The 12,634-nt window shown below is 38.9% G+C and overlaps 1 protein-coding gene across 1 annotated transcript; it reads left to right on the top strand.

Annotated features, from left to right (window-relative positions):
* Positions 1–123: 123 nt before the first annotated feature.
* On the top strand, positions 124–7,617 carry LOC139710646 (probable RNA-binding protein EIF1AD). The gene is made up of 4 exons (XM_071622567.1): positions 124–371; positions 3,471–3,579; positions 5,636–5,744; positions 7,242–7,617. Exons 1-4 carry the CDS (start codon positions 285–287, stop codon positions 7,615–7,617), a joined length of 681 nt encoding a protein of 226 aa, XP_071478668.1. The 5' UTR covers positions 124–284.
* Positions 7,618–12,634: the final 5,017 nt, after the last annotated feature.

The following is a 12,634-nucleotide window of genomic DNA, read 5'->3' on the forward strand; positions in this document are numbered from 1 at the left end:
GACAATTCAACCAACATTACAGGAAAAGCAATATTGTGGGACTACGAGATCGAATAGCTACAGGGCAGTCTTTCCAGCCAGCTAGTCTGTGCCGCACGCTCTGTCTGACATCTGATGATCTGTGTCGTGTGTCTGGTCTGTTTCGCTGCTCCATCCTTATAATACGCAATCCCTTTTCCCAACGTTCGGTATCTTTCCAGCTTGACCTTCATTTATTTTTTCCTCGCTCGGTGACCAGGAGACAAGTAACGTATCCTAGAATAGAAGTAAGATCTACTTTCATCATGTCAAAAGCTACAAAGCGGAAACACGTCACGCGGGAAGTGTTAGAAGATTACATTTTACCAGAGGAGAATCAGCAAATCTTAAAGGTTGGTCATTTAAAGTTACCTTGGAATATTTTAAACTCTTATCAAAAGTTGTGACGCTAGGTGTAGTAGTGTTGCTTATTGCTATAAAATAGGTGTCTATATTCTTACATGTATTTCGGGTAAATTACAGAATACCGGCAACCAATCACGGAGAGCGCAAATCTCTCTGAAAAGAGCGTAGAATGTAGAACGTAGAATTACGCTTGCCGATAGCAACCATCTGAAATATCAAAATCCAATCTGTGATACGGTCCATGATTCGGCTGTCGACAATTGCATTTCAGTTCGGGAAACCCACTCACAAGGGGGGCCCCTCCTTATAAGTAACCCGTCCCCCTTATAAAGTAACCCCGTCCCCCTTATAAGTAACCCCCGGGGCACCCCTTATAAGGAGTCTCCACGCTTTTTTGCAATGCAACGCGAAAATGAAAGGACTGCGGCAATTCGCTTGACTATGTCCATAAAGCTTCACAAGTTTCCTAGTTACTCACGAATTTTGAGCAAAATCGGTTCGAGGCATCATATCTAAAATCATGGATTTAAATGCGATGTCAAACGACCCATGCGAATGCTGAAATGCGAGCGATTACTGGCGTGAGTGCCGCCAGGCGCGGCGGCGCGGCAATGCTTGAGTGCAGACGTGGCGACTGAGTACGAAAGTCTCCGTACTCAGTCGCCACGTCTGCACTCAAGCATTGCCGCGCCGCCGCGCCTGGCAACACTCACGCCAGTAATCGCTCGCATTTCAGCATTCGCATGGGTCGTTTGACATCGCATTTAAATCCATGATTTTAGATATGATGCCTCAAACCGATTTTGCTCAAATTTCGTGAGTAACTAGGAAACTTGTGAAGCTTTATGGACATAATCAAGCGAATTGCCGCAGTCCTTTCATTTTCGCGTTGCATTGCAAAAAAGCGTGGAGACTCCTTATAAGGGGTGCCCCGGGGGTTACTTATAAGGGGGACGGGGTTACTTATAAGGGGGACGGGTTACTTATAAGGAGGGGCCCCCCTTGTGAGTGGGTTTCCCGAACTGATTTGTTTATGTGTTTTCTTTAATCTGTGGGATGAGAAGTAAATTTTTATGGTATCTTTAATATTCTTACATTGTTCTCGGGGGTTTCGGGTGTGTCCCCCGAATAATTAAAGTAGTTCTAGATCAACTAGAAAATGATGGCAATTTAGGTGAGACTGGAAAACGATCACTGCCTATCTAATTGCTGGTGCTAGAGCTTTACGCACTGTGTGGGTGCGTTTGACAGCCTGCCATGTTGACTCAATATACAGCATACGTGTACATGTACGTTGTGATCTGTACAATTACAATTAAGTAGAGTAAACATGCCATGATTCGGTCACTTAAGGGGCTATTAGTGATATCGGCCAAATTCTGAATGGTGTATGAAGTAATTTCTCGCTTATCTAGAATGAAATATTGTACTTTATTCTTTTCTTATACTAAATTATTCTCATTCTTACAATATATTGGGATTTTGCGATTCCCGACAACCTCTTTTTAAGCCATGATTCAGTCGCGCCTGCCTTTGTTCGGTCACGCGCGGTACCGTGATTCGGTCTGTACATTTCTGTGTAGTTTGTTAATACTTCTTGGAAAAAATAAGTAACCAAATTCCACGATCTCCTTCGCAAAATACTACTTTAACTAATGCTGATCTAAATTTGTAGGAACCTACTTTTGAAATGGGTAAAGACAACTGATTAGAAACACTCACTAGTTACTTGTCTCGTACTTGTCTTCTCGTGCATGATCGTGTGTAACATGTTGCTAAACTAACCAAGTGATGGTGCACTTGCAATCCAAACGCGCGCTCACAAGTGGTCTGGTGGATCGCCTGACCGAATCATAGTCGAGCGCCCTCTTAAGGGCATGGGTTACCTTTTTTCAAATAGCTTCAACCACAGTCGGCCATTTGCAATCTAGCCGCAGTAGAGTGAAGACCAAAATCTTTGCTCTCTCATACATATGTAATTTTACGCAATTTACATAACAACTCACCACATGGTAGGTCTACCAAAGGCTCTATAAATTCTTAACTCGCCTGTTAATAAACCCCGGAAATGGCCTCTCAAGCGGTGAGAGGATGATTTTGCAGGCAGTTCTGGGGAACAAAAAGGTATGTATACCCCTCTACCGTGGCGGTAATTTTAGTCAAGGACTTCAACATTCAAATAGCCCACTGAGACTTCTCATGTTTATTCATGAGTTTCTAGCGAGACTCAGATGCAGGCATGTGACTGAATCACGGAAGTGACCGAACGATGGGTCGTTTACTCTACATATGCGTATTGAGTCTGCACGCATGTTTACTAGTGTACAGGCATAGTGGTTGAGCGCGCAATTGTCTCATGACAAAACGCGTATACGCCCTGCCTTGCCAAACTAGTGTAGTGTGATTGATCGTGAATGACTTGTGTCGAAAAGAGATGAAGGAAGAAGGATGCCAGCTGTGATGACGTCATCACCTTTAAAGTAGTTCCGCCAAAATCGGCTCGATTTTATTTATCGACGATTTACTGGAGTTATCTTGATTTAGAACAGTTTTCCTCCGAAACCACTCAGTTTTCCTCCGAAACCACTCAATTTTCTTTAAATTTGTGTGGTCAACCTACTTTTTGATGGCCGTTTTGTTCCCGGACTTTTTTGAGGCCGCAGACGACGGGAAAGACGAATTTCAGCCCTTTGCTTTGGGCTGAAATTCATCTCTAAGGAAGAGCCACCGGAGGCGGGGCCAAAGGCCCCACCTCCGGTGGCTCTTATACACACCAATATGCTAATTTATATGACGCAAAACCGGTTTTCTGTAATTTCCCCCTTATTTCATATCTTTAATCAAAAAGTGGTCTATGAGTACGGTCTAGTAGTATAGTACATAGGTCCACCTAAATTTATACATGTGTAGGCCCTAGAGAGTAGAATCTACAATTGCAGCATTTCATTTAAGGTATTATAGTAGGCTCTAATAAAATAGTATGAAACTTGATGGTATTGCAATACCATAGTCTTCAACTATTTACATGAAAGCGTTTTAGTAAGTGTTCTTTTAATATGCAAATGATCGGTGTTTCTCAATCTCAGATACTCGGAGGGAGGGGGAACAACCTCCATGAGGCCCAGACTTCCTTGGGGGATAAATTCCTCATCAGCATGCCCACCAGATTCCGCAAAAATGTGTGGATCAAACGAGGTAAGACACATCTGCATAGCACAAATGTTTCAGACTGAGATCAAATGTTTGAAAACATATGAACATATTTCAAGAAAGTATGTTTGCTTTCCTTTTCATTGTATTATTATGATTTTTTTTATGAAGAAAGTTAACAAGAGTGGGGGGGGGGGGGGGGGGGAGTAAACACCATGCCCCCACCATGGGGCCCTCTCAATGGAGCTGAACATTGCAATGCTGTTTAGCTCCCTTCTACAGTACTCCAGTATTCTTGGCCCCAGTGTTAATGTCCCAATTCAAAGCACTTCCTCCTCAGTCCTTCAACGGGTACTGAAAGTGCCAGTACTGCAGTGTCTTGGTTGTTTGCTCCTAAAGTGTATTTGAACTGTATCCTTTTAATTGCTATGTAGAATCAATCCACTCGAACTCAAACTAACATGAAACAACATAATAAAAGATAAAAAAGAGCTGAAACCAACTGAATTATTAATATTATTTTTTTTTTTGGTAATCACTGTTTTTGTTTTTCATTAGTATTACAAATGTATCTGTGAATCCTTGTAAGGGGTATATTTTATTACCGTGTAAAAACTGGTGGTATTTTATTAAAGATGTGAGGCATCTGTTTTGTTCTTTTTACTTGTACACAGTAACACTTTAAGGGACTAATTATAGCCTCCAATGAAGTTTGCCACTGTAGTTTTATAATCAAATCTTACATTCATACTTAATACATATCTGATTGTATGTGTTGAATGTACTACTAATTTACTCAGCTTCAAAATGATGTAATTTTTGTGGGGTTTTTGTCCCCGCCGAACGAGTTCGAGCAGGGGACTATGAAACGGGCTCCGTACGTGTGTGTGTCCGTGTGTCCGTCCGTGTGTCCGTCCGTCCGTCCGTCCGTCCGTCCGTGTGTCCGTGTGTGCGTCCGTGTGTGATCAAAATCTTCAATTTGCTACTTCTCTGTCATTTATGAGCCAATTTTGATTCTGTTTGCTTTATATGATAGCACTACATGGGAGCTTTGAAACTTCTACACAGAATTTCAGTCGTGACCTTTGACCTTGACCTTTGACCTATATTGTACATTTTGCTACAAAATGCTACTCCGCCATTTCTAACCCGATTTCGATTCCGTTTGCTTTATGTGATGGCACTAGGTGAGGGCTTCAAAACTTCTACACAGAATTTTGACCTTTGACTTCTTTGACCTTTGACCTTGATTTTTTGACCTATATTGTACATTTTGCTACAAAATGCTACTCCTTCGCCATTTCTAACCCGATTTCGATTCCGTTTGCTTTATGTGATGGCACTATGTGAGGGCTTCAAAACTTCTACACAGAATTTTGACCTTTGACTTCTTTGACCTTTGACCTTGATTTTTGACCCATATTGTACATTTTGCTACGAAATGCTACTCCTTCGCCATTTTTAACCCGATTTCGATTCCGTTTGCTTTATATGATGGCACTAGTTGAGGGCTTTAAAACTTCTACACAGAATTTTGACCTTTGACCTCTTTGACCTTTGACCTTGATTTTCGACCTATATTGTGCATTTTGCTACAGAATGCTACTCCTTCGCCATTTCTAACCCGATTTCGATTCCGTTTGCTTTATGTGATAGCACTAGGTGAGGGCTTCAAAACTTCTGCACAGAATTTTGACCTTTGTCTTCTTTGACCTTTGACCTTGATTTTTGACCTATATTGTACATTGGCTACAAAATGCTACTCCTTCGCCATTTCTAACCCAATTTCGATTCCATTTGCTTTATGTGATGGCACTAGGTGAGGGCTTCAAAACTTCTACACAGAATTTTGACCTTTGACTTCTTTGACCTTTGACCTTGATTTTTTACCTATATTGCACATTTTGTTACAAAATGCTACTTCCGGCGGGGACATATGTTACGCACCGCGTAATTTCTACTTTTCCTTGTTTTTTAAGTCAAAGTCAAATATTTGATTTCAATAATGGTTTGAACGCTGTGATTTAATATCATCTCTTCATTGAGTATGACACGCTCCAGTCAAAATCAAATTCAACTCTACCTGTTGTCTGTAACACAGGAGATTATGTTGTTGCGGACCCCATCGCTGAAGGTGACAAAGTGAAAGCAGAGATTGTAGCCATCCTCTATCCTAAGCAGATCAAATACATCAAGCATGAGGGCCTTTGGTAAGATCTTCATCATTATACAGTAGCAATATCTGAATGTGTTTTGTGTTGTGCTACTAGCAGTATTGTAGTATTCAGTAATGTTTGATAGATCGTTCTTCTATATTGTGAGTGTAAATATGAGATATTGATGATATGTAAATTCAACATTTAGGGAGTATACAGCTACACATAATATATCCTTTGTATAAAGGGAAGATGGAATGTTGTATGAAGGATCCCATTGCATGTACATGTACATGTAGCAGCAACAACAACAACCCTGAAGTTGTCTTGGTTTTGATATTACAATGCAGTTGATATGGATGTGCATGTCATATTTGCATTGGAACAAGTAGATTGAATTTCTTCTGTGACTTGTCTTACCTTGATAACTGATATTTGTCTTTTTTTTTTGTCTTTTTTTTGGGGGGGGGGGGGGGGTATTCCTACTACTGTACAGTGTAGTACATGTAGAAAAGCCCCCTTCTTATCAAGAAATGTTAAAGTAAGATAGAACTCATTGAATATTAAAGTCCTTTTTTAAGGGGACTTCCGTGTTACAGATACAACTAGAAAAGCACTTGGGGAGAGCACAGATCTCTACCAAGCATCTCATTTCCGCCCATACACGCATTCTGAAAATTGCCCTATTTCCCAGTCATAGTGTGTCTCAGTCTTCCTCATCAGCTTACTGCACACTGTGTCTCGAGCACACGCTAGGTATGCGTATGTACACCTCAGATGCTTACAGCTTGAACTCCATCATTTGTTGGCCCCATTTGCCAATTAAAACCCTTTTAAATAAATTGAAAAAACATTCCTAGATCCAGACGGTGGTCTGGATCACTACCAAAATTCAATCATCCATTTCATGTGTCATTATCAACTTTTCTTGTAGGTTTCATCCAAATCCCTTCACAACTTTTTGAGTTAGTTTGCAAACAGACAGACAAACAAACCAATGCAGACAAAAATATAACCTCCTTGACAGAGGTTATAATACCCCTGTGATTGTAAAGACATGATTCATGACTTTTCCATTTGTTAATATGATGTTTTATTTCTTAAAAAACTGAAACTATTCATTTTTTTAAGAAATAAAAAATACTTCAAAAATTCAAAACTAATTCTGAAAACTGAAAAGATTTGTAATTCTCATGAATAATCTGTTAGAATCAAGTATATGACTCTGAAGTTGTGTTGGTATACACCATACAGAAGAAATTTGGGGATTAATGTACTCTTTGACCTCAGGCCCCTTATAGTGCCAAACTGTGATTAACAAATACTTTATATGCATTTAGTAGTATGTTTTTTCTCTAACCTACAGTCAGACACATTGATGGATCTGTTTTTCCTCTTGTGCAAGTTTTTTGAGCTAAATGAGTCATGCTAACCTCAGAGATAAAAACATTCATTTATGGAATGGCAGTCAATATATGCAAAATCACACATTTTAACTGCATCTCTATGTGCATGGTTACTTATTCTGAGGTCTAAACATGTTTTGTGCAGGCCCGAGGGTTTTGACGCAGAGCCAAACCAGGCCAGAGAATCTGACCTCTCACCACATGCGGGGGTCGACGGTTTGACCAGACAACTCAACGCTGCAAACTTGTCTGGAGACGGGGAGGAGAGACCTATGGAAGATGGCGACAACCGCGAGGAGGTGGAATGCTACGAGGATGAGTACAGCAGCGAAGATAATGACGACGACCTCTTCGTGAACACCAACCGACCGACAGTCACCTATTACTACTCGGAGAGCTCGGAAGAAGAGGAAGATGAGGAGGAGGAGGGGGAAGGGGATGACGATGGAGATGATGCAGATGATGACAGAAACGAGGGTGATGGTAGTGGTGGTAGCTATGGTGATGACACAGACCGGTAGGCAGACTATGCCGCAAAAATTCATGTTGCCAAGTGAGGAACTCTTCCTGTGGGGGTGAGTATCTTGATGAAGGAAGGGACATGAGAGCATCAGAACACTGATATTTTAGTGATACATATAATGTGTGAAGAGGAAGTTATGTCATTATGAAAGAGCATAGAGCAATATGAATGTTGATACAATGTAAGTTGTCCAATATGACATTTCCCTATTTGGCTATTTAACCATGTGACGTGGACTGGTTCTCTGCATGAAGTGACAGCAGCTCTTGTTTTAGTTTTAAAAAAACACAACAACAACAAACATTGTAACTATTTTTCATTAGGACACTGCTGGGAACCTGTCACATCCTGCATGACAGAAGAAGGCAATTCCTTATCAGAGAAGTGTGACGGTATTAGCCCTATGGGTACAAAATTGTCGAGGACTACTGTCTGCTTAAGTGACATCACAGTCATAATTATGCCTAAGACAGCTTGTAATGGGATGTTCGCAGGGTGACATATTAAATGACGAGCTCTCATTCTGATTCTGTATTGCCTCTCAAATGTGTGATTTCGGTCACATTTTCACATATTGTTATGTATTGCTCATTTTGAAAAAAAAAAACACACCTAAAGTTCCAAGGGTAGGTTCTCTTGTACAATCGTAAGTATAATGTCCATGCTGTGTATCAGACTCCAAAAATGAGTGTGGTGCTGTTGCCATTGAAATATTGTGTGCCATTCTCCTTCTTTTCCTGTGAGCTGTGTGTCACATTCAACAACAGTCCACTGTAGTGAGAAACCTGCGTAATGCCAATTAATCGCAGATGAAACACGCCTCTGTTTTACTGTAGATGGGTATTTTGTTTTTGTTTGTGTAAACACATCTCTTTCATATTTGTTGGCAGTCTTTGCCTGAAAAATGTAGAGAGGTTTGAGTGATAGATGACTGAACAAAATGGTGGATTTCATGTGCATGTAGCCCAATGGTGTCTGCATTGAGATTGCAGCAGGCCAATGGCCCCACACCTTCCATTGAGTTCTGCATGGCTGGTTTTAAGGTGGGCCCACTCTTGAACCCTACAGTGTCCAAAGCAATCGTGTGTGCTACCAGCCCATGATCTGCCAGTAGAGTGAAGGAATTTCAGTGTTGCAAATGTTCTTCTGTATTTTCTCGAGTATTCATGTGAGTTGTATGTTCATTTGAAGTATACTGACGTACAAGTGTATGTTTGTGTGATGTTCTTCATGCCATTAAATGCAAATTACAAATGAAATATGAATGTTGTTATCGCACATTTTCCTTTTTTTTCAGCATACTCATTGCCTACAGTACAATGAATCCTGATGACACCTCTTGAAATACTTTCAGGGTTTAATATTTTTTTTTCTAATTATTTTTTTAAAAATATATTTTTGTAAAATATTTAATCAGCAACCCTGACACAGATGCAAATATGTAATGCTTGCATGCTTATGTGTGAGCATGTATCCTGTCTATAGTGGCCATCCAAGGGAAACGAAAAAGTGGCCTTTATAGACAGGTAGATGCTATAGACAGGGTCTGTATTAAACATGCCTCTTCTCTCAGAGGGAATTTTTTAATGGCCATATATGACAGGTGGCCGCTATAGACAGTTGGCTGCTTTAAGACAGGCTTGACTGTATTACAATTGTATTTATACAAGTGAACACTGTGAACAAACACGGATACAAGATTTCATCAGGGAGGTGTGACAGAGGCTCCTGCACATCTCACTTCTTTCATCATTATGAGAAGATTTTTCCCACCACAAATCTTTAGCATGAATGTCTATGGCACTACTCCCTTGATGTAGTGGGCTTATTTTTGAAATTTATAACAAGGATTTGTTAGTACTACAGGATGATTTTACTGGTGACACCATCATTATTTCCCATACTTACATTGTTCATTACAATGAAATCAAATGAGAGAGGGGGTGATCAAATTTGAAACTCAAACATGTTTACAAATATGTACATTTTTTTTTTCACAATATTCTGTTGGAGTTGCTAACAACAATTCTCTAATCTACAAGTGGGGCTTAATGTGTCATGACTATCTGTAGTCCTAAACGTGTGTATTTTACAGCAATGTTTGGGCATCTGTTTTATTGGATTTAAAGGGATCGTACAGATCAGGTTGAGACCTAATTTCACGTTTCTAACATTTTTTTTTTTTTGTGAGATAATGAGAAACCACTTATGAAATATGAAAGAGCATGTAATTCTATAAGGAATTCAACGTTTATTTGATGAAAATTGGTTTTGAAATGGCTGAGTTATCAAAAAAAGAGCGATTCTAATAAAGTGTGGGACCCACACTTTATTATGATCGCTTTGTTTTACTTTGTTTTTGGATGTTTCAGTCAATCCAAACCCGATTTTCATCAAATAATCTTTGAATTCCTCTTAAAATGGTATGCTCTGTACTACTGTAAAAGTGGATATTTTTGCGCGACTAATTTTTCGCGCTTGACCCAGTAAAAAGAGTTTCTCGTGTTTTTAATTCCAAGGAATCAAGACATCCGCTACTGGAACATTATGGCGAACAAAAATATTTGAGTGCTTTTATTTTCGCGCTGGCTTCTGGTTGCGCGAAATGCGCAAAAATTTTAACACAGCGAAAATTTCCACTTTTACAGTATATCAAGTGTTTTCTTGGTATCTCGCAAAAAGTTAAAAGCCCAATTCTCATCTCCACCAATACTGTATCATCCCTTTGATTATGAGAAATTCTCTCGGTCCAAGTATCTCTTTGTAATGGGGTTTTATTCACCTGTATAATGATTGGAAGGTGCCATGTAAAAAATGTCTATCATACAGTTTTGAATATACATATGTATACTGTATAATTATAAATAGTAATAGTGAAGTCACGATAGAGGAATGCATTAACCCTAAATAGACTGGGCTATTTTGGTAGCTCGAAAGACTGGGGGGGGGGGGGGGGGGGGGGGGGGGCCTAAAGGGCCCCCCCTTAAGATCTCGGCCGTGGATCGCGCGATCGCCGCGGAAATTTGTACAATGGTAGTGTGCGATGTAATCTACAAGATCGTATATTTAAATTTTCCAAAATAGTATTCTTTTATTTTATTTTGATTAATTATGCTAATTTATGCGAGAAATCAGACTCTTTGACCTAAATCAGTAAATAAAGCTCCAAAAGTGCTCATTTTTGGTCTAATTATTCTTTATGGCATTCTTAGCAAATGTACTTGAAAAAAAATTTGGTATCAAAATTAATTTCTTATTTATTTTATTGTTTTATGAATTTCTTATGTATTTCTTTGTTTTTTCGACCTTTTGTTTTTGTTGTTTTTTTTTACAAAATTTGTGGCAGACACTTTTTGAAGCATAATACTCCTAAAATAAATTAATTTTAGCCATTGAGAATAAAAATAAGCATATTTATATGAACCATGTGAAAAAACTCAATTTGCATTGACTTTGTACACAAAATCACATTTTTGAGCCATTTTCGGCCTCACGTGCATGTACAAAAAGTTATGTAACTTCAGAACCGTACCTCCGGGCGTCACAAATTTGGTGTCAAAATGTGCGGGAAACTCGAAAGAAAAAAGTCATAGAGCATCGCGGCAAGAGCATTGCGTGTTGCAGAGTAATCGCGCGAAATGTCAAGGGGGGGGGGCCTAAAAGGCCCCCCCCCCAGTCTTTTTAGGGTTAAATGCCAATTGGTTTTTATTCAAAATTCAAGTTTTCGGGGGCCTCCCCCTTCGTCAGGGATCATACCAGGTGAAAGTGCTTAAAAATCTTTACAGTGATATCAACTGTTGATATCACTGATATTACTATTGCTATTACTATTACTACCAATTATTTATATAATTATATAATACATTATATATATATATATATATATATATATATATATATATCTTTTTTTTTTTTTTTTTTTTGTAAATGGAACAGAGTACAGCTAAAAATGAACAAAAATAAACACCGATATCATTTGTACAGATGTGGTGCAACAACTGTTTATTTTCTTTTCTTTTCTCATAAAACTACAATACATGTACAACAAACGCAAGGACGTCTGACAGTTCTTTTTCTTCTCTTGTCAAGTTCAATATCTATCTTCTTCTTTTTTTCAAATGTATTCTCATTTGTCAAACTGTGAAGGTTGAAGTAAAACATCTACATGATATATATTCATATATATATATAGGAGATGCAGTTCTTAGCTAGTCACCGTTACACACAGATCTAATTGGTATATGAGTCAAAGAAACAGAAAAATCCACTAAGGCAAACATGAACCACAAAGTTATTCGTAAAGTCCGCTAAAGTTTTAGGTCAAAGTAGATGCTACATGCCACAAGTCGTTCACAATAGAAACCTTGCCCTCGTCTGCTTTTTGACCAGCATTGCATAACAAACGCCACCATCTTCTCGGCTTCATCTTAATTCATGCGAGTTCACGACGCAAATACAATGTAAAGAAAGAAATGGATCCAAGTTACTCTCAAATATCGCGTTCAATATCTCTACAAAAATTAATGTTTGTCATAGTGTGCTAGGTGAAGAATCCTAATCAATTGCCGATTATCATTGCAACAGGTCCACAGGTAAACATACAAGAGGAGCGTCATCCAAATTGGCAATGACCATCACTCAAATAATTAGCAATGTAATTGAGCTTCCTTTTTTTTTTTAATCTTCACACATAGATAACAAAGTTCAACAGGACAGTATATTTCTCTCTCTCCCTCTCTCTTTCTCCCTCTCCAGAAACGAAAACAAAAACATGAATCTGTATTTACAAATTTTTGTATAATTTATAGCACAATCACTCAAGAGTACATACATCTGCTGCAAAATTTCCTCGACAATTTTTTCCCCCGATTTTTTGAAGAATCTCCAGCACCTTTAACATCTACACTGCCATTCGTTTCTGAATGTGTTGCCTGCACACTACACACATGTTCTACCTAGCATTTAACTATGAATGAAAAGTTTAAAAACAGATGCAGCTACCACATCCACAAGTA

This window comes from Diadema antillarum, unplaced genomic scaffold (genome assembly GCF_040938485.1).
Source record: "Diadema antillarum isolate AM-2024a unplaced genomic scaffold, OU_Dant_1.0 seq00001551_RagTag, whole genome shotgun sequence".
NCBI lineage: Eukaryota > Metazoa > Echinodermata > Echinoidea > Diadematoida > Diadematidae > Diadema > Diadema antillarum.

Bases quoted from the DNA above. Each gene is read 5' to 3' on its own strand.
- LOC139710646 (XM_071622567.1), top strand. From the start codon at position 285: ATGTCAAAAGCTACAAAGCGGAAACACGTCACGCGGGAAGTGTTAGAA. The intron at 3,580-5,635 runs GTAAGACACATC...TCTGTAACACAG, and splicing joins AAATGTGTGGATCAAACGAG to GAGATTATGTTGTTGCGGAC. The intron at 5,745-7,241 runs GTAAGATCTTCA...TGTTTTGTGCAG, and splicing joins ATCAAGCATGAGGGCCTTTG to GCCCGAGGGTTTTGACGCAG.